This window comes from Equus asinus, chromosome 2 (genome assembly GCF_041296235.1).
Source record: "Equus asinus isolate D_3611 breed Donkey chromosome 2, EquAss-T2T_v2, whole genome shotgun sequence".
NCBI classification, from domain to species: Eukaryota; Metazoa; Chordata; class Mammalia; order Perissodactyla; family Equidae; genus Equus; species Equus asinus.
Window position 1 is genome coordinate 32741926 of NC_091791.1, and position 22493 is coordinate 32764418.

General features: G+C 43.3%; 2 protein-coding genes across 3 annotated transcripts in view; both read left to right on the forward strand.

Moving 5' to 3' along the window:
• Positions 1-14078, forward strand: part of PIK3AP1 (phosphoinositide-3-kinase adaptor protein 1) — a 112025-nt gene extending 97947 nt beyond the window's left edge. For both annotated transcript variants that reach the window (XM_044753258.2, XM_044753269.2), the window contains 3 exons: positions 2556-2626; positions 3924-4042; positions 10104-14078. In XM_044753258.2, coding sequence (XP_044609193.2) covers positions 2556-2626; positions 3924-4042; positions 10104-10161 — 248 coding nt within the window. In that variant the 3' untranslated portion in view covers positions 10162-14078. The remainder of the gene's footprint in view (positions 1-2555; positions 2627-3923; positions 4043-10103) is intronic.
• Positions 14079-17173: 3095 nt separating this feature from the next.
• The window catches only part of TM9SF3 (transmembrane 9 superfamily member 3), a 63820-nt gene continuing 58500 nt past the window's right edge, over positions 17174-22493 (forward strand). The window contains exon 1 of the mRNA XM_044753277.2: positions 17174-17457. Within this exon, the coding sequence (XP_044609212.1) occupies positions 17359-17457 (99 nt within the window). The 5' untranslated portion in view covers positions 17174-17358. The remainder of the gene's footprint in view (positions 17458-22493) is intronic.

A 22493-nucleotide genomic window follows, 5' to 3' on the forward strand; every position in this document is an offset into this window, starting at 1 on the left:
TGACAGAAGCCTGGCAAGGGGTAGGCACTGCCCTCCTCCCCCCTGACAAGAGTGGAGATGATGAGGCTGGGACCAGAGCCTCCTACCAACCATGTAGTCCAGAGGGGATGTGGACAAGCAAGTCACCAGCCGGAAGAGGGGAGAGGGGCAGAGCAGATGAACCAGGGAGCCAAGGTTCAAAGCCGAATACTGGGGGTTAAAGATTTAAGAGCACCAAGGAAAGGGACCATGGGAGTTGGTGGGTGTCAATTTCCAGGGTCCTGGAGCCAGTGCCTGGACAGCTTTTTGCTCCCTCCTAGTGGATAATCTTCGGAACAAGGCTGGTTCATTGTGAGGGAGTGGGATGAAGAATGGTGAATGGCATGCAGAGGCTTGGCCCCACAGGGATGGGAACCCATGGGCAGAGGGGGTTACTTCCATTGGGGGAATTTGGAAAGGTTTTGATAGCATTTGTCCTGAGCATTGGAGACTGAGAAGATTTTAGCCTTGTGGATAGGAATGGGCTGGGGGGAACGGGGAGAAAAGGCCATTCTGACCAAGCAAACAGTGTTTTGAATAGAACTGAATAGACAGGGACAGGGTCACATGCTCCTTAAGAAACAAACTGAATCCCCTGGTTTATAGATGCATTTTGACACATTATTTTTAGCTTTCTTGTGTGTGTGTGAGGAAGATTGACCCTGAGCTAACATCCATTGCCAATCCTCCTCTTTTTGCTTGAGGAAGATTGTTGCTGAGCCAACATGTGTGCCAGTCTTCCTCTGTTTTAGTTGGGATGCCGCCACAGCATGGCTTGATGAGCGGTGCTAGATCCACGTCTGGGATCCGAACCCACGAACCCCTGGCTGCCGAAGCAGAGTGTGCTAACTCAACCACTATTCCACCGGGCTGGCCCTGACACATTATTTTTATTTTATTTTATTTTATTTTTTGAGGAAGATTAGCCCTGAGCTAACATCTGCTGCCAATCCTCCTCTTTTTGCTTAGGAAGACTGGCCATGAGCTAACATCCATGCCCATCTTCCTCTACTTTATATGTGAGACGCCTACCACAGCATGGCTTGCCAAGCAGTGCCATCTCTGTACCTGGGATCCGAACTGGTGGACCCTGGGCCGCCGAAGGGGAACGTACGCACTTCACTGCTGCACCACTGGGCTGGCCCTGACACATTATTTTTAAATTTAAAGATCTACCCCCAAGAAATAATCCAAAATTATAATCTTAACCTGCTCTGTTTAAGCTAACATCTAAATTAATTAGGTCAAAGTTGATACCATAATGAAGTCAAGACTAATGTATCTATAAACTAATCTGATGAGGGGCTGTTTTAAGTGGAAATTCAGCAAACCTAAGCTCTGGTGATATTGTTAGTGGCAATATTGATAAATTAAAGTCAAAATTTCCTTGTTTCTGTTGATTGATATTCTTCCTTCTTCACTGCTAGATCATCACGTCTTGAACTTATTTCTAATGCTGTGCTGTCCAGTATGGTAGCCACTAGCCGCATGTGGCTATTTAAATTTAAGTTAATTAAAACTAAAGAAAATTTAAAATTTAGGGGCTGGCCCCATGGCGTGGTGGTTGGGTTTTTGCGTTCTGCTTGGGTGGCTTGGGGTTCTCAGATTTGGATCCCCACTGTGGACCTGCATGCTGCTCACTGGGCCCATGCTAGTGTGGTGTCCCACATGCAAAGTGGAAGACGATTGCCATCGATGTTAGCTCCGTGATGGTCTCCTGGGCAAAAAGAGGATGATTGGCAATGGATGTTGGCTCAGGGGCAATCTTCCTCACACACACAAAGTAAATAAATGAAATGAAATAAAAAATAAAATAAAATTTAGTTCCTCAGTTGCACTAGCCATGTTTCACACTAGCTACCATATTGGATAGCAGACAGTAGAACATTTCCAGACAGTTCTGTTGGATAGTGCTGTTCTAACTATATAGGTGATAAATTCCCAATTCAAAAGTCTTGATCACCTAAACTCACACAGTCACAGTTCCTACCATGAGCATAAATCGTACTTTTGACTTTGTGCTTTGTATTTTGTGCCAGGCTGTCTGGCCCTTTATTAGAAGGTGTATACACATGTGCGATATGTGCACATGTCTTCTGTAATTTCTACATAAGGAAAAAACTTGAGCAATAAACCGTGTTTGCAGATTTTAGAAATACCCCTGGACAAGTGAGAAACAGAGCTTCTCTGCTTCCTTGTCTGTCAAATCAGAGCACCAGCGTCAAATAGGACTCTCAGAGGGATTAAGTGCGATCATGTTTTTAAGGCACGTAATGTGTGGTGAGCCCTCAGTAAATGGTAGCGGTAAAGCAAAAACTGGTAATAAAAAGGTGAACCATTTCCTTTTATGCTGACAACATAAAAAACATAGAAAACTAAACTCTAATAAAATAGTTGAAGATGGCAACATTTGAAGACTCCCATACTCACAGCTTCCGTATCATTTCCATCAGTAAAAATAAGGAAGTGCTAGAGTTGTGCGTTTTATGTTAGCCTGAGAGAACTCACAGTCCGGCTGATTTTGTTTGTACCTTTAGGCAGCGCGAGTAACCGATCCAGCACCCGGAGCCTCCTCAGCGTGAGCAGCGGGATGGAGGGGGACAATGAGGTGAGAGCCGGGGACCCCACCCCCATCTGTCTTGTCCTACAGGTTGTTTCATTGCAAGAAATAGAAATCCAGGTGAAAGAAGCCAGACACAAAAGGTCCCATATTGTAGGATTCCATTTATAGGAATTGTCCAGAATAGGTAGATCCATAGAGACAGAAGGCAGATTGGTGGTTGCCAGGGGCTGGCAGGAGGGGGACATGGGGAGAAACTGCTTAATGGATACAGTGTTTCCTTTCGGGCTGATGAAAATGTTTTGGGACGACCTAGAGATGGTGGTGGTACAATATTGTGAATATGCTAAATGCCATTGAATTGTTCACTTTAAAATGATTAATTTTATGTTATGCCAATTTCAATAAAAAGAGAGGAAGGGAGAAACAGAAATTCACTCAGACTGGGCCAGAGGGGCATCTGTGAAAAGCAGCTGGATGCCTGTCAGGGAATCCAAGGGCAGTGATCACATCTCGGGGCCTGCATCAGGAGAGGCGAGGCAGGCTGGAGCTGAGCCGAGGCCATGGCTCTGTGTCCTGGGGCTGCACGCTTTTCTGTGCAGATCTGCTTTCTTCTCTCACTGCACACTGGCCTTTCTGCTTCTCCACATGTAGAGTGGCAAACAATCTCATGAGAGCCACAATGCCTCCTAGCAGAGAGTAAGCTGCTGCCTTAGGCTAGGTCCAAGTTGGGTCACTGTGTCCACCCTGATCCAGTGGCCAGCAGCTGGGACGAATGGGAGGGGTCACAAGAGTCACTGCTAACCCAGGAGACTCCCTGAGAAAGGGTCCTAGGTGTGGGCTGCCTCTCCAGTGCACAGCTCCTATTAACTTCTGGCTGAGGACCACTCACAGCTCTGTTGTCCCAAAAAGGGACTTTTGTTTAAAAACAAAATTTCTCCAGCTCAATGTGGTTATATATAGAGAGCAGTGCTTCTCAAACATTAACATGCATAAGAATTACCCAGGATCTTATTAAAATGCAGGGTCTGATCTAGCAGGTCTGAGGAGGAGCCTGAGATCCTGCGTTTCTCACCAGCTCGCAGGTGATGCTGATGTTGATGGCCCGCAGACCAGGCTTTGAGTAGCAAGGACCGTTAATGATAATTTGGACCTGATTGTGGGCCTCATTCCAATGACTCTTGGAGTGAATGGGAGGCTGCCCTGGCGTTGTGGGTTGATTATCGGTTTGTGAATAGCCTTCAGCCAAGGCTGAGGAGGGCTGAGGGGCGTTCTGGATAACGGTCCAGCTGTGTTGGTTGCTTAATGTAATTTTCACCTTTCTGTCTCACCTCTTTTACTGTAGGATAATGAAGTCCCTGAGGTTACCAGAAGTCGTAGTCCAGCCCCCCTGCAAGTGGATGGAACACCCACCGTGCCCCTTGAGAGGCCCCCCAGGGTGCCTCCGAGAGCTGCTTCACAGAGGTAACGTTGAGGCTGATGGGACATTTTTTCCTCACTCTCTGAATTCCAGGGGGAGAGTAGGGTTTGGGGACATCTAAGATGATCTGTGAATGAGTGCAGAGCCAACTGAAATGCCTACGTTTGACACATTTTTAGTGTGGACTCTTCATTAATTTAACTGATGCTTTCTTTGGGTACAAATACTTTAAATAGCAAATACAGTATTTCCTCAATGAAATACATTGGTAAACATCAACTTTTAAAATAATTTTTATCTATTTGGTTAGACTTTGGCTCCCTAATCACTAATTCCCTTGGCTGTATTGTGGGGACAGTGCTTTTTGGGGACCAGGAGATAAGAAGGAATTGAGAGTGAAAATAAATGTGAGAGGCAGCATGGTGTGGTGGTGGGGAGCATGGCTCTGGTGCCGCACTGCCTGGGGACAAGTCTCCAGCAGCCACTTGTGAACTTGGGTGTATTGTTTAACTTTCATGTGCCTCAATTTCCTTATCTGTAAAACGGGAGTAATAATGGAACTTCCTCCCGGAGGTATAAGGATTGAGTTTCTGGCCCATAGTAAGAGCCCAAGAGTATGAATGATTTTTCACACAGGAAAAGGATGAACATATGGAGATTTGGAGATGGGTGTTAGAGAAAAGGGTTTGATGGATTTACTGGGCTCTGACGTACATCTTTGTTTATAAGGGTACTTGGGTCTGTGGTGGGAACCTTTGTAAGATCTCCTGGAGTAACAGAAAACATGGCTTGTGCACCTGCCGATGCAGAAAGGAGCCCTAGGAAATAAAAGCCTAGGCTTGTCCTAGGAGTTTAATTCTTTGATGTCTAAAATATAATGTGGGGGAAGATGATCAAAAGGAGAAAGCTTTTCTTTTTTTCCAAACTAGAATTTTTTTGCAATTTGAAACGTTTAACTCGAATCTCGTCAGTGGAATTTGTTGAGCAAGTGCAACAAGGAGGCTTTTCTTCTGGTTTTCTGGAAAGAGAAGCTGACTCTGCACTCAGGATCTTTCCATTTCTCCCTTTGCTATTTACCACTTTTCCCTGTGCTCCCAGCGACGTTCTTGTACTGACACAAACATCCCACAGTTCCAAGCTGCATCACATTCATCAGGCTTGTTTCCCTGGTATAGACTAGAGGTCACATATTAGACTATTAGTCCTAGAAGGAATGTTAGTGATAATCTAGTCCAGTCCCCTGAATTTGCATAATGTTCTGTTGCTTGAAAATTATTATATAGTTGGTGACTGGGGAGGGGTGTGTATGGAGAGTGATTATGGTAATAAATGCTAATATTTATTGAGCACTTACTGTATGCTTGGTATTATGATAAACACACTAAATGCATTATCTCATTTAATTCCACAACTCTAAGAGGTCAATATTTAGTATCATCCCATTTTGCAGATGTAGAAACTGGGGCTTGAGATTGTGTTGAGACTTGCTCTGTGTGGCAGATCTAGGTTTGCCTGACTCCAGGATCCAGTCTCTTAGTCATTTTGTTACAGCTGTCCGAGAAAGGTGAGATGTCATGGGGGAGATCCTAGGTCTAAGACCTTTTATTCCTGCAGGTTGAAGAGTTTGGAGACAGTTGTTTTATTGTACCAAGACGAAAAAGAGTTGTCAAGCTTGAAACTATAGCTACAAAGACTCTGTGGGACTTTGTTAATGGAAGAGAAAAAGAGAACCACCAAGGAAACGGGTTCCAGAAATTAAAGGATAGAAACTAGGATGCATTGAACTGTGTAAAGAGAGATGGCAGATGAATAATTTAGGGAGTCTGGAAGCATGTTGTGATAAAAATGGAGCGAGAAAAGGAGGAAAACACTTTTTACTAAAGAAATGGTGTTTGCAAAGAAATCTGTAATTGATAGAACTTGAGGTTTGAGTCCATTTTTGGTATAAAGAAAGATTTGCAAACATGCAATTGTTTTGTAATTGTGTGCACAATTTTCATAATAAAATGAGGAAATGTTTGAGGGAAGAATAAAACAGGCCTATCTCCTGACTGGCTTTGGTGCTGACCCGCTGACAGACATGAGGGGAGGCTGACCTTGATGGTCTCCTCTCCACTTCAGATCTAGGAATTGGCAACTCTTCCCCACCCATGTCCTCCTGAACACCTGTTTTTCTCAAACAGCACTAGTGGGTGCGGCCTCCATCCGGCTCATCACTCTCTCCCAGTCCTGGTCCATTCCTCTGCTCACTGTGCATGCTGTCCTCAGAGCTTGAATTGCCAGCAAAGACTCCAAATCTCCATCTCCATCTCCACCTCAGCCTTCTATTTCCTACTGTTTCCTGGGGACCTTCACCCAGATGTCCCACGGATATCTCAAACACGGCCTGTCAAAATTGAACTCGTCATCCTTCCTGCCGTTCTCTGCCCTAAACTGCATTCTTCTCTTGAGTTGCCAGCCTGAGATAATGGCACTGTCCTCTTGCTTCCCCAGGCCCCAAACCCAGGAGTCATCCTCCATTGCTGCCTCCCTCGCAGCTCCCACATCTAGTGTCTCCAGGCTCTGTCCATTCTGTGACCCTTTCAGCTCTCAGACCCACCCCTTCGTCTCCATCTGCCAGTGCCTCAGTTCCTCCATGTAGGCTCACACTTACCTCCCTGCCTCCAATCGGTCCCTCCTCTACACTGCAACTAGAGTGTACTTTCTAGAACAGAAATAGCTGATGATGTCACTTCCTGGTATAAAAGCCTTCAGATTTAATTTTAGTATGCTCTGGCCCTGCCTAGCCCCAAGTCTCACCCTTCTGTATTCACTGATGCTCCACCCCTGAAGACTTCCCCGTGAGCTGTGCCATTTTGTACTGTGTCTTTGCCCGATCTGTTCCTTTTGCCTAAAATGCTGTCTTTCTGCTCCCTTCCAATCTCTGTTTAGAAAATTTCTACACATCTTTTAGGACTCAGTCCAAACACCACCTCCTCTGTGAAGCCTTCCCTGGTGTTCCTATGCAGAGTCAATTTTCTCGTGGTTCTCCAAACAGCTCTATTAAAATTCATTCCACATTGTGGCCCTGGAGACCTATCTGTCTCCTCAAGTGGGTGGTGCACCTCGAGAGAATAGAAACTGTTTTCAATTAAAAATTTTTTTCCTACTCTCCCCAGTGCTTAGCTCAGTACCTGGAACATACTAGGAACTTAATAAATAATCATCATGTAAATGAATGAATGGTTGGGTGGATGGATTGGTACTGCTTGGGTTGGATTTCTTATCTCCTAAACAGCCATCAAGTCGTCTGCCACAGTGCAGGTGGTTGTCGGTTAGTGGAAACTTCGCCGTCCCACCTGTTGTTAGTTCCTAATATATTTCAACATCAGGGAAGGCAGATGGTGACAAGAAAAGGAGCAGATATATTATATCTTTACATGGCATTTCTCTTGTAGGGTATTAGTCCCTACAGAGTGGGCGGCTGACAGTGTCACACTCTTTGTAGGTAAGGTCCTGCCAGTTGAGGATAAAAAAGCCAAAATCTTGCTGAGCCATTGTCCCTTTGCTTTTGAATATATTGCACCATTTACTAGTGATTTGCCAATCACTAACAATCTATATACTCCCCTTTAAAGCGTAGCCTAGGTACCATCAAATGAGAACACACTTCTGGAGGCTTCCTGCAGTATCAAGAGGCAGTCCTTTAGGTGATGACTTAGAAAGAGATCTGTGGAGTCCCTGGGAGGGGCTGGAGCGGTCAGGGAGTGAGGGGACTTGGGACTGAGGCTATTTACTAACTAATAGAGAAGCTTAAAAATATTTTTAACAATATTATGACTGTACAAAAACATACCAGCTAAATAACAGTCTTGCTTTAAAAGAACGTTAACCGACATCAGGATTGCTGGGTTCTTGAACCAAACTCATCAGTAAGACTTCACCCTCAGCAGGGAGGAGAAAGCAGCCAGTGCTCAGGTATCTCTGGGTAGTCACATCTCGAGCTCCAGCTTGCCAGTGTCCTGGAGATGCTGTCTCCCCACAGACCACCCCTTGATTCAGATTTAATACCCTTTACCTCCATGATTCTGATATGTCTATAAACACAAATTTGTTTCCCTGAGATGGGACTTCCAATCCTTAACTGGGGTTGTTCATCAGAATGAAATATGGAGACCGTTTGCTTGTAGACCCGCCCCAACTGCAGAGTGGGATAGCAGAGAGGGCAAGGAGGGAACCATGACTGTCTTTGTGGTGGAAGATAAAATGTAAGGTTCATGGAGCATACACAGGAAAAAGATCTAAGAATAGATCTTTAGTCTTCATTAATAAAATCATTACCTTTACTTCTTGACAGCCTACTCTAAGCCAGAAACTGTGCTACCCACTTTCCAGCTGTCATCTCCAAGTCTCACACAATACTCCATTGGAGGTATCATTACCTCTGTTTGGCAGATGAGAAACAGGTTCAGAGAAGTTGAACCTGTCCTTCAGATGTGGGCGTAAACATCTCTGCATATGTTCCCATAGGTTCTAAACTTCCCCTATCAAAACATTCAGTGCGTTTTACTGATTTTCCCTATTGCCTGTCCCATCCATTAAATTCTCAGCACCTTGAGGGCAGGATCCATGCCCATTTTACCTGTGGTTATATCCCACACCCAGGAGTAGATGCACAGTAGGTAAATGGTTGTTGCGAGAATGAAAGGAAGGAAGGAAGAAAAGGAGCAAGGAGGAAAGGCTGCCTAAGCTTGCTCAAGCAATAAGTAGTTAAGTAGTATCACCTGACTGCCCTTCAGCTTTCTCCTATAAGCCCACAGTTCCTAGGGGAGGCTGGGGAGATGGAAGGAGACTGTCCCTTTGTTTTCTCTGAATAAAGAGATAACTACACAAAACCATGTACTCTTAGGGGCCGTAGCAGAACCTTCTGAGGATATTTTCTACTTCCGCCTCTCTCTTTTGTTCCTGAGACAAACCCTCCTTTCCCAACTCTTTTGTCGCTTCCTTACCCTACACAAAACTTGCAATCAAGGGACATTTAGTAAATATTTACTCATTGATTCATTCAGTCCTCAAGTACACAACTCCAGGGTAGCACAATTCAATTATAGCACCTGACAAAGGTCTCTTTCTTGACTTACTGACTTGCTTCCAAGAGTGTTAAATATTGGTTTTACAGCAAACACGTGGAAATACCATCTACAGTCATTGAAACTGTCTGTAAATAGACTCACCCAAGTCTATCTGGAGTGACACTTAGGACGTTCAAAAACCACCTAGAATAACATGGAGGGGAGCCTCTGGAGTTTTAGAATATAGGTTTTATTATTATTTAGGTATGGCGCAAGGTCAACAGATCAGGAGACAACTGCTGTTGAAAAGATAGTTTGCTATTTATAGATCCCAAGAAGAGGGGACTCATTATGCCATGGGAGCCACACAGGGAAGCACCAGGTTTAGTCAGGAGAAAGGGTGGGGGGAATCATGGCCAAGAGTCTTTATTACAAATGAGACACAGTAAGCAGATTTAGGATTGGCTAGTTTGCATAATTTCAGTGAGCTCTGGGGCAAAGGGCTGTCTATAGTTGTCTGGCACCTGGCCCTGGGATGATTAGGGCAGGTAGAGCGTGGCCTCGAATATGAGAGCCCTGATAAAGGAGGTGGTTGGGACAAGGGCTTCTGGATTGGTTAGTTTGCACATGAAGGGTGTGTTCCTAGGCAGGTTATTTGCCTTCTCTAGGAATTAGCTTACCCTGGGAGTGGCAGTCCTTCCAAGATCAGCAAGGCCCCAGATGTCAAAGCATCAGAATATAACTAGTTGGGGGAGGGACACTATTAAAAAGTTGTGAAGCTCAAGCCCTATCCTCTAGAGATAGTGATGGAATGGGTCTGGGATAGAATCTGGGAACTGGTATTTTTCAGAGCTCCTCTGGTGATTCTAATGTGCAGCTAGGATTGTGAGCCACAGCCAGCATGTATGCACTCAGAGGTCCATGTGTGTGTCCAGTTTCATTAATTAAGGAACATGTCCTTTGCATAGTATATCAGCTTTGCAACAAATCATGGATGCCTAAGAACTAGTTTATCAAATTTGTTTTAAAATAGTTGCTTTTTCTTTCATTTCAGGCCACCAACCAGGGAGACCTTCCATCCTCCTCCACCTGTTCCACCCAGAGGTCGCTGATTCTGCCTCTTAAACCCTGCCTACTTCCAGACTTTGAGACTTGCAATTTTCAACCTGTTAATGATGTCTTCATGTTGCATTTTATGGCACAACTGCTGACCTTAAGAACCACTCTCATTACTGTTACTGTTGCAGCCCTGCTGGTTTGGGCTTTCCTTGAAGAGGATATTATTAAGGCATGAAGAAGTGAAAAACTGAAGACTTGATTCACCATTGCCAAGTGTATTGATCCATGTCCTCGTTTGCCAAAAGGAAGAAGACTTAGTTGGAATACTTCCCTCTAATTTGGCATGTCAGAAGCCTAAAAAGATTGATCAGAAATGTACTTTACAAGTGATTTTACTGAAATTCACTTATATAAGCACATATATAATAAGGCCTTACTTATTTGCTAGTCCAGCCTAATTTCTAGAAGTGGTTATGATTTAAGACGTTATTCAAGTGAGAAAATAGGTCCTAACTTTTAAATGATTTTTCAACTTTTCTGTAGATTCAGAAGGATGTTTAAATGTCAGGGCTGGTCACATACAACAAACTGAAAAAGACTTTAGGTGGGATTAATCCTAACTCCTCTTACTTAGAAGGAAAATCTGAGGTTCCAAAGAAGTCTAGAACCAAGAGTATTCAGTAGGTTAGAGGAAGCGGCGGACCTAGAATCCAGGGCTACTAATTCCATATCACCACACTTTCCGTCTCCAAATAGCCAGGCCCTCTCCCTTAAGAAATGCCCAGATGTAGAAATTCACTCAGTGACTGACTATTGGCCTTCTAGAAGTTTCCTTGTTCCATATCTCCCAGGTATGGAACCATCAAGTATTTTTTTCAATTTGAACATTTATACTTCAGTATGCTTTCAAAACAATGATGCTGCCAAGGAACATCTAAAAATGGTTGGGAACCAGATGTTTGGGATGCCGAGGACCCCATTTATTAGGTCTTAGTCCTGGCCATAAGGAAAGAGAAGGAAGCTTGACTTTTTCCTCTGCTGAGGGGTCATAAGAGGAGGGAACAACCTAAAATAGAAATAGTTATCTATTTCCTTATACACCTGTTATTACCACCAGGCTTGGGAAATCTGTTTCTGCAGAGAATGTACAACCTTAAATATGTCATTAATTTTGAGTCCCTGGCACATAAATCTACCTTCAAAACACAGGCTTTTGATTTGATGCTTAAACATACACTAAAATTAGTATCAGATCTATTTCTTTAAAAAACATCAGAAATCTAGTGGTTTTCCAGGAAATTATTCTCCATCCCACACAGTTATATAAAAGCCACACTATTAGTGATTCATTTAAGTACAATTTTATTGGGTCCTTTTCTGACGATTAAAGGTTCTTTTTCAATCTTACTCCTCAGTCCAGCAAACAGGGACTCTTACTGAAGTTAATAGCTTCTGTGGTTTTGGTTTTTTTCTAGTATAAAATACACTATTAGCTATGGCCATTAAGAGAGTGATTGTGCAAATTACCTCCCACAATGCCTGGCACATGGTAGCCATTCTGCAATGCTCCCTTCACTCTCCTTAGTTGGGAGAGATAAGTTAATGTGAGATAAAAGGACAACAAGAAATTATAATGGTAGTATGGTTGTCCTCCCTGTTATTTATAGACAGTCTCCTTCTTAAGCACATTTGATTTTGATAAAAGCTACACTTTTTTTATATTCAATATCTCTAAGCCCCTTTTGGATGCCAAATTTAGATTTTTGTACATTTCCTGATTAACAAGCATTTATATCACTAACACGGCAAAACCTACTGCCAGCCCATGATGTTAGCGTCTTTGTATGCACATCACTGTTTGTGAAATATTGGAATATTTTATTTTTATATGAAAATAAGTAGAAAACATAAAATTGAAAGGGCTGATGAGAAACTTGTACCTATAAATGTGACACACTTGAAACATGGATGGAAATGGTCAAGAGTGCCAAGTCAAAAGTGGCGAGTCTTAAACCATCATTAGACGTTCCTTGAACATCCAAAATGATTGGTTCTACATAAAAGTAAAAGAAGAAAATGAAAAAATTTGGATGAAACGTTGGGACCCTGTTAGCAAAGAATGTCTCTAATGATGAGGTGAAATTTTTCATTCTCTAGAAACAGAATCACTCATTATAACACAAATTTATTCAACCTCCACCTACTCAACTTTTGTACACATTTTGTAGGAATACATTATGTAACAAAACTGTGGATTTCAATACAATGAAGATCAGAAACTAAACTGTAATTAGGCATCCAAAGAGACAAAAAGTTTTCTATACAGTGCTTTGGAAGGCAGCTCTGCTGTCACCATCCTTTCCCAAGATTTTACAAGCTGGCTTAATACAAAGTGAAGTTATTACTTATATTCACTGCCATTGCCCTTGCCTCTAACTGTACAAGGTACATCGTCTTCCAGGTCCTAGGCCAGCACTCTTCCTCCATCTTGTATTAGAACCTGTGAGTAGACAGCCAACTAAATATTTAGCAAAAAAGTATGAAGACTGAGAGACTATGAACAGGAGGTTGGTATTGCAATCAAATAATTTAACTTGACATATTTAATCATGTGAATAATCCCTAATGCTTTGCCATAATTAAGCAAAGTAATAGTATGTAAATGACTTAAATGAATATTTTTCCAAAAAAAGCTGTTACCTAACCCCTATCCCCCTTTTTCTTGCTTTGTTATTAAAAAAGAGAGGTCCTAGTCCATCCTATATCATCTCGGTAGCTAGGAGTTTTAGATCCCTCTCTCATATGCCCCAGGAAGTAAGTGGTTTTCTGTGCTCCTTTTGCAAAGAATAGTGTGTGGTTTTGCAGCTGGTTGGCTGAGGAAGCCTTAGTAACATTTATTTCTAAGAAAGACAAGCGGCTAATTTGGATAACTCTAAAAGATTCCTCATAAAAATCAATCCTCAGTTTTGAGGAATCTGCCTGTATAAATATTTTCTTGGGTTTGATAAATAAATTGTGTTCTATTCATTTCCAAGCAAGTTATTAAGAATATAAAATGGTCTTCCTCACTCGTTCCTGATGGCCGGATACTACGTTCACCAGGGTGGTGAGGAGATGAGTAGGAGGGGAAAGATGTGTTCTGAATTCTGAGGCACAACTCAGAATTCATTTTCTCTTAGAAAGTGTAATAAATAAATTCCCAGGCTAGCCCGCCAAAGCCCATTTAACCCACAATGTAGGAGACAATGTCTTAGCTAGCTATGCAGCAAGAGTTAGCATGGTGTAGGGAGAGAATGTTGGCTTGGAAGTCAGGAAACCTGGCTTTTATTTTGGTCTGCTACTGACTTGCAGAGTTCATGTAACTTGACTACCCTGGGTCTGTTTCATCATCTGTGAAGTAAAGAGTTTTGTGTTTACAAACACTCCGGGTCCCTTCAACTCTGTTAAGTCTAAGTCTAAGGCAAAGGGTGGGGAATCCCTCATCCTGAAGAAGCAGGGAAGCCGCCTTCCTGGAGGCGCCGCCTTCCCGGCAAGGGATCTTCCCTGTGGCAGCTGCTGTTCCTCGCCCAGTACCATTGTTATAACGGATCAGTTAAAAAATGTGAGAAACAGTAAAATGGAAACTGTACAAAGAAATTAATAGCCATAGTTGCTCTTCAGTCTAAGAACCAAATGTTTTAAGTGATTGCTTTGTAAAGAAAGAACTCAGAACAGTTATGAAGTCTTTGGTATCTAGAACATTGTGGCTAGAACAGAAAAGGTAGAGGTGGAAGGTGGTCAGTAGCAATAGAAGGACTGCCCATCTCAGAAGTAAATAACTAGCAAGACAAACATAACAAAGTAGAAAGAAAAACAGAATTTCAAAGAAGAGGTAGCTGAGGATGGAAATCGGAAGACATGTTGTCATCTATACACCAAGACTTTGGATGATGATGTTTATCAAGAATGAGAATAAAAGATTGAAATTGTAGTTTTCTGGATCATTTACTGGTCATAAGCTCTTTAACCAATTGAGTCTTATTAGAACTACCTTAAAAAAGAGGCTGTACAGCCATTTGGGAGGGGGGTTTCCTTTTACTGGCACTATATTCCCCATCCTTTTTAGTGTCAGGGAATGAGGTCCTTAATCTAGATGAAGAAACTGGAGAAATAAGATATATCAATGTTTTTCACTTCCCAGTTTGGAAAACACCTCTGATTTGGGTGGTGCCCCTGAGTCCCAACTGTTTTTGAGCCTTGAGGTCACCAGGTTCCAAGGATCTTTGAAGCTATACTCCTTTTCCTCTACTCAGTTACTTTATCCCTTCTTCCTTCTTTCCATACCTACTGTTAACATACTTTTATCACCTGAAGCCATTTATCATCATCATTTTCTGGTACCTACCAGAGTTCCTGGCACATAGTAGATGGTCAATAAATAGTTGTTGCAGTAATGTGAGTAATGGCCTTATATGCTCTTCCTTCCATTAAACTTTCCCACATACTCCACCAAAAGAGGTTTCCTCTTCTCTCCTTGCCCATTGCTCTCATTGCCTGTCAAACGTTTGCACAGTTGGTCACATTTTGTGCCATTCTTTTTTTGTACACTGTTGCCTGTTCTCTGTTGTGTGTGTAATGTTTCCTAGTTTTAAGTCTATGCTCCACAAATGAATACTTTATACTTTTTCTTGTGTCCTCTCCACCCCTGGTGCTCCCCACAACACCTAACAAATGCTTACTCCCTCAAATCTGTAGAGGCTGGTGATGGATGTTTAAGCAAGAATCTACTCATCCATCCTAATTCAGCACTTACACTGCTTGTTCTTCAATTGCACATCATCACTTGATTCAAAAGCAGTGATTATTCATTCACAGAGCATTTACTGAGCTTCCACTGGGAGCGAGTCACTGTGCTAGGTGCTCTGGGGGATATACAAAGATGTATAAGACACCTCCTCTGATTTCCATAGCAGTTACTGGTGTACGACTCATTCAGCAATTAATCATGTACTGCCTTGTGATGTCTCTTAGACTAGCTGGAAAGTCTTCTTTAAATCCTGCTGTGCTATCTGAGTTTCACTTATTAATGTCTTCATCCATTCTTTCAGCAAATAGTTATTGAATGCCTGTGATGTGACAAGCACAATCCCAGCAGTGGGGACAGATATAAACAAATGATAGTTCCTGCCATCAAAAAAAACATCAAAATGTAGTACAAAAGAGGAAATGGGACTAGAAGGTAATTATGGCAATACATGCCAAATGCTATTGGAAGCCCAGAGAAAGGATGCTCGACTTCCTGAGGGCATCATGCAAGGTTTCACTGAAGAGGGGATGATCCAGGTAGGCCTGGAAGGAGAGTAGCTAATGGTTATCCATTTATTTCCATTCTAGGTAAAAGGAACATCAACAGCAAAGGCACAGAGGTATAAAAGAACATGGTGTATTGGGGAAATACAGGCATGAAGCCAGAGCACAGACATGAGTGGGAGGTAAAGTTGGGGAGATAAATTGGGATTCGATTGTGCAGCTGCGTGCTAATAGGACTCTCCTTTAGCAAGGAACTTTCTTTTTTTCTGATTACATATGTAGCACAGGCTCATTGTGAAAGACAGAAATACAGGCACGTAACAAAGCTAACCACTGTTAATGGTTTGAGTCATAACCTTTCAGATTGTTTTCTACAGGTAGACTAATAATTACCATTTAAAATGGCATTGTATGCTGTATTTTCAAGTTTTTTCATTTAAAATTATCTCTCAGCTCTATTCCATGCCAGGACATAAAGGTCTATTTCATTTTTTTAGAGAACTGTACCAATAACAGTGCATTAGTAGTAAGAAAGGCTGATGCTGGAAGCAGGCTGCTTGGGTCTGATCTGTCAGCAAGCCACTTAATGTGTGCTTGTTATCATAGCTGTAAGATGAACATACCAATGGTACCTGTTGCATAAGGTTTTTGTGAGGATGAAGTGAATCAAGACACGTAAAGGGCCCCGGATAATGCCTGGCAGATAAAAGTCTCAGCTGTGATTCCATGATTTATTTAAATAATATTCAAGGAGTGTTTTAAGCAAGAGTGATAATAATCAGGTTTCTTTTTAGAAAGATCACCCTGGCAGGGGCTGAGGAGGATAAACAGGGAGGGGAGACTGGAGGCAGGGGTCCTGTTAGGAGACCGTTACAACACATATAGTGAGATGTGGAATGGCTGTTATTGGCAAAGGAAAGAGGAAAAATAAATTCTTGAGATATTTCTAAGATACCAAATGCTGGAAACTGTCGACTGCTGATGGCTGAGAGAGACAATTCAACTACAAGTTCCGGAGTTTAGGCTTAGAGGACCGTGTAGATGGTGGTGCCATACTCATATATTTATTTGACAAATCTCTTGAGTTCCTTCTATGGGCCTGGCACTGTTCTAGGCACAGGAAATACGGCAGTGAACCCGATCTCTGCCCAGGAGAGGAGCTTAGATTCCAAGGTGTTTGTGTCTGTGGGAGTCCAACAAATCATAGTAAACAAATAAATGAAGAATTTCAACAAGATACAACGGTAGGGGTCCAATAAACATTCAGTGCCTTTAAGACGCTTATGCGACCCGGACAAGTCTAATAATCTCCCGCGATGATGATTACAGGAGCTCGGGGTTCATTCACCGCAAGAGACGAGCGCCTGGAAAGGGTTATTTGATCCGATCCCCCACACCCAAGAGGCGGCAGCTCAGGCCATCACCCCATTTCACAGCCGAGGGGAATGAGGCCCGGAAAAGTTCAGCCTTTTGACCGAGGTCGCACAACTCGAGGCGCCGGGAGGCGGCGTCGGCGCCGAGGTGCGGACCGGGCCCCGGCGGGGAGCGCGAGGCCGGGCCGAGTCCGCGCGCCGCCGTTCCCGGGGCCCAGCGACGGATGGACGGCCGGGCGGCAGCCGGGCCATCGGGCCGCGCGGGACCCGCCCGAGCCCGACCCTTGGAGCCGCCGACTCGCGCCCCCGGGCGGGGCGCCGGGCGGCGGTTGCGGCCCCGCGTCGCGAGGCACTTCCGGCGTGTGCCGGGGTGGCCGGATGACGTGGCTGAGTCAGAGGAAGCGGCTGCGGAGGCGCAGGGGGCGGGGGAGGCGCGGGAGCGGGCGGTGACGGCGGCGGCGCCGAGGAGCCAGCGGCTGGGCCCGGGCCCCGCGCGTCTGTCCGCGCCCCGTGGATGCGAATCGGCCGCGGCGGCGGCGGCGGAGGCGGAGTCGGTGGGCCGGCGCCGGGCCGGTGGGAGCGCGGAGGATGAGGCCGCGGCCGGGCGCTCCCGGCGTGGCGGCGGCCGCCGCGCTGTTGCTGCTGCTGCTGCTGCCCCGGGCCCGGGCGGACGAGCACGAGCACACGGTGAGACGCGCCCCCGGCCGGCGCGGCCGCCCCCGGCCCGCTTCCCCGGCTCGCTGCCCTGGCAGGCCAGGCGCGGCCTGGAGGCCCGGGGGAGCCCCGCGGCCGCCCGAGGGCGCCTTCCGGTTGGGCCTGGCGGAGCCGAAACCCCAGGAGCTGGGAGCTGGGAGGAGGCATTTCCGTGCGCTCCCGGGACGGGACTCCGCTCCCCGAGAGCCTGGGCCTCCTTCCCCCGCTCGCAGCTATAGGGCTCCGCACCCCTGGGTCTGGGGGCCCCCGGGGCCCGGCGAGGACGTGGTGAGGGTCGGGCTCCCTCCGTGGCGGGCGGGGGGCCCGAGGCGGGCCGGGCTCTGGGCTAGTGTCCCCCAGGGAAGGGAGCTGTGCTCTGGCTGCCGGGGGCTACGACACAGCGGAAGATGGATGCATCACGATTACCCGGCATACACTAACCAGGAAATAGCCACCACTTTATGGTGCTCGCTCGCCTTTCTTTGCCCCTCCTGCCCAAACCGGGTGAAAACCCTGGTTGGGGACGGACAGCATCGGTAAACTTGGGGTGAAGAGCACTTTGCACGTGTGCGCGCCCACAATCTACACGCACGCAGTCAGTTGCGAGGCCTTTCTATAACTTTCTCCTCACCCCTTTCTAGCCCCCGCATGAGGCTCCCTCCTCACTGGTCTCTAACTAGGCAGCTTCTGACTGTAAAGGGTCTTGAGTTCCCCTGTCTTCTTGTCGGCTGGGAACAGTGCGTTTTGCATTTGGCTTAAAATTGATTGTTTGTTTAATTGGCATCTTCACATCAAAGCATGGATGTTAAGGACTCTTCAAGAGACTTTCACTCGGGGCTGTAACTGGATGGTTTCCAGAATGGTAGATGTGGGCAGGGCAGGAAAGCCACGTAAATTAAAAGGTTGCTTAGGGAGTAATTGTTTTTTTAATACCTTAACCCATTAATGATAGGATTTTGCATGAGGTTGTGTATGTACAAAATCTGAAAGATTTGAGGGCGTCTTCTGTCATTCCTCATAAGTGAGGAAGCGAAGCAATTGTCCTTATTTATTCAATGGACCCTACTTGAGATTTTATTTGTAATTAACCATACTTTTCTCTAGTCTCTGGGTTATCTGGGCTCTTATTTTAGCTAATAAAAACTATAAACTTTCGGCTATTTTACCTTCAATCACAGCCAGAAATTTTTTGACTGTATGTCTTTGAGACGAATCCTGAATCGGTGATGTTTTTGTGCTATGTTTTGTGACTTTTCACCTAACGTAATTTTGTTCACAGGTTAAACAGTTAAATTAGAAACTTTTTCCTGTTGTTTCTTCTGTCAGGTAACTCGTTGGAAAGTGTAGGAACTGTTCATTTCCACTGGGCATCCTTTTGGTCAATGCTATTGTTACTAGTATTTTTCCACTTTTTTGAACATTTAAGGAAAGTTATATAAAACTCGGAACTCTAATTATAGTTCCACCTATGGATATACAAGCTTAAGAGTAGTACTTTTTTATCTTGTTTTATGTAAACTTCTATAAATAGGGAAAACTATTAATTAAAATTTCATAAATTGGAGGTGTATAAAAAAGGCCTTAGGTTAACTAGCACATTTAAAATGTAAATAGCAATTTCACTGAAATTTTGTTGCCAGGAAAATTTCAGTTTTTTATGCCACTAATTTAATATAAAATATTTGATGAAAGGTTTTTGAGAGAATGTGGTATGTATGAGAGAATTGCTGGACAAAAACATTTAGAATCCATTTCATTTCATCCATGAACTTCTCTCACTTGGTTACCTATTATTAATAACTATTATTAAAAAAAGCAGAAAAGTTATAGGAAGAATAGCATTAAGACACAAGTGTAAAATTTAAATGTCATTTTTTTTTTTTTGGCTCTTAACCAAAATAATTTACTTTTCCACGTTTCTTGAGAGTATTTCTTGAAAACTAGGCATTCACCTTAGTCAGATAACAGTACTGAAAAGGCTATGGCCAAGTGAAATTTTTTTCCACCAAGAAGGCAGAAGTAGCCAGTGAAGAGAGAATGATAGTGAAGGAGGAGAAAAATTGCCAAGGGAAGGTTGCTGAGTAGGTGTTTAATAAACACTTGTGGAATTAAATTACCAATTAAGGAACAGTGACTTTCTATGAAGACAGTTTCCAGATAGAAATAATAATAGGGCTTTTTAGCAATATGTGCTAGGCACTGTTCTAAGTACTTTACAGATATTAACTCATATTTTAAACATATATTAATAACCTTGTGAGGTGGATGATACTGTGCCCTTTTTATAGATAAGTAAACTGACGCCAGAGAGATTGTTAGGCCACACAGCCAGCAGGGGTAGAGGTAGGATTTGAACTCAGGCACCTGAATTAGTAGTCTTCTCCACTTTCATAGGTTATGCTCTATAGCCCTTTATCCTAAAAATAAGACAGTAAAGCACTTGATATTAAATTGAGACGTTCTCTATATTGATAGTATTTTTAAGTGTTAAAGAAATGTTTGGATGAGTCCAGCTTCGTAATGGGTGGTCATGGAGGAAATGTTTGGGTTCTCATTAAAGAAGGCTAAGCCAACGTACTGGGCATGTGGCCTGTGCAGTCACATAGTATGTGCAAGTGCATAAAGGCTGTGCTTGGTTTAATGCTCTACTGTCGCCATCTTGAAATTCTTAATAAATTTTGAGCAAGGAGTCCTGCATTTTTATTTTCTTTTGGGCCCTGCATTATGTAGCTGGTCCTAAGAAGGAACAACTACTTTATGCAGTTCCACAAAGCCCGTTATTTCTCTTACTTTACCTACTGAGTTAGGATTCAGCTGACCATTCGACTCGTAGGGTATTTTTTCATTCTTATTTATCCAAAGCTCTTAATAATCTCAGAAAATTAATGAGAAGGAAATGTGCTGTTGACTTCTAGAGCATATAGACATCTAGAATATATAAAGATGTGTTCCTTTCAGTTTTTTAAAGTTGAGTCATATATGGATTATAGGACGTATTGTTTGAAATAAAAATTAAAGAACACTTTCATGAATGACAAGCATTTAAAAAGTGATTGAAGGGCCATAAAACGGACTCTTCAGAGTGAGGGAAAGATGTATAGGGTGTGGTGTATGCTTATTTCCGAAACTCGAAGCACTTGGAAGCATCTAGAGTTAGATTACCACGTCACCATGATTCCAGAGGACTCCGTTAAGATTTCAAATTGAGAATCATAGAATTTTAGAACTGGAAAGACTTGCGACCATTGAATCCAACACACACATTTTCCTGATGGCCCGAAGAGGCCCAGTGACTGGCCCAAGACGCAGAAAGAATCTGAGCTTCTTGATCTCTAGTCTTTGCTTTTTCTACCTGTCATGTACATTTGATTTCCATAGTAATACTATGTAAAGATGTCAGCACCAAAGAAACAATAATCAAGGGCACATGAATCTTAAAGCATTTTATGATTGTCTCTGTAGCCTTGAATTTTTATGGGTTCCGTTTCCTCAAGATCACAGAATCAAGATTTTTGTTTTGGTCAGTTACATACAACAAGTGGTGCTTAATCAGTGCTTGCTGAGTGACTTGAGTAATTAGGGAGATCCTAGGGACAAGAATATGCAGTGTTGGAAACATGAAACCGTATTGCGTAAAGCACAGTGAACAAACCCACCCATTGTTCATTTAAGATGCACAGTCTTGGGGATGCCTGTTGTAATTTGGGGGACCTACCCAGGCTAAAATCCCATTTCCTTGTGGCCCATGGTACCTCTGGAAGGTAATTTGGAAGGGCCTGATTTGTGCCTAGGATAGCCTACTCCCAGCCTCTGCCATCAACACTTACTTCACCACTGAGTGATTTCAGAAATGTTTTGTTTGCTTTACTTTGGCAAATGGCAGCATTTGTCTTTGTCTTTGATGGGAGTGTAGGAACTCTTAAAACTTATTTGATGATTTATCAAAAGAATAAACTTGACTAGAAGTGCATTTGTGAGTATTCTAACATAGAGCTAGTTTTAGGAAATGCCTTAAGTCATTGTCCTATTTTCGGCTGTACTCTGTGTTAGACTAACAGTTTATTTAGGTACACAGCTATTTTGAGAGAGAGAGCAGTTATCTCAAGAGACTATGCAAAAATACACTTCTAATTTATTTGTGTTGCAATTCTGATGTATGTTTTTTAAATTAATAACTAAAAGACATTGGAATTATGATTTCTGAAACATTTTCAGAACTTGATTTTGCTTTCTCAGATATGTATTTTAAAGCAAACACGCATCTTTTCCCCTCTTCCTATAAAAACGGTGGCATTTGGGTGCTTATTCTGAGCCCTCAGTCCTTTGCCTGTCTATATAAATTCTCATTTCTTTATTTTGATTTTATAAATGAGTACATCAGTAACATCTCCTAAAGTCTTCCTCCTGAGAAAAATTAATTCATGACCTCTATCAAGGAGGGAAACTTCTGTGTCTCGCCAGCCCCAGCACATAAACAGCCTTCAAATAAGAGAAGTCCCACAGTGGTGACTTCTTGAGGATAAAGGTCATTCCTTGTGAGATTAGAACACCAGGAGCTTCTTAGGAAGGTTTTTTCTTTAGGGCAGGTTAAGGGCTGAAATGGAAAAGTCGTTTGGTATTCAGTGCTGTCTTGAATTGCTTTGTACAGCTGTACTTTTTTCATATTTCCTTCGTTGAGGTTTTGCTCTTTAGTTAATGAAGCTGACTAGGGATTAGCAAAAGCGTAGTGCTAAACTTGTAAACGATACTAATTATATGATCTTGGGCAAATTATGTAACATCTCTGTCCTTTTAGTTTGTTTTAGTCTGTAAAATGGGCAACCTAATAGGGCCTGTCTTACGAAGTTTTGAGAGGAGTAAATGTTTGTGTGAAGACCTTAGAAGTATGTCTAGCACAGGGTATGTGCTTCTTAAGTGTTAGCTAGTGGTACTGTTGCAAATGATGGTAAGCTCGTGGGTCTCAGGGATGGGTCAGTTAAGGTTTTACCTGGGCCTTTGAGAAGGGAGGATTTGAGCAGTTCTGAAGGATA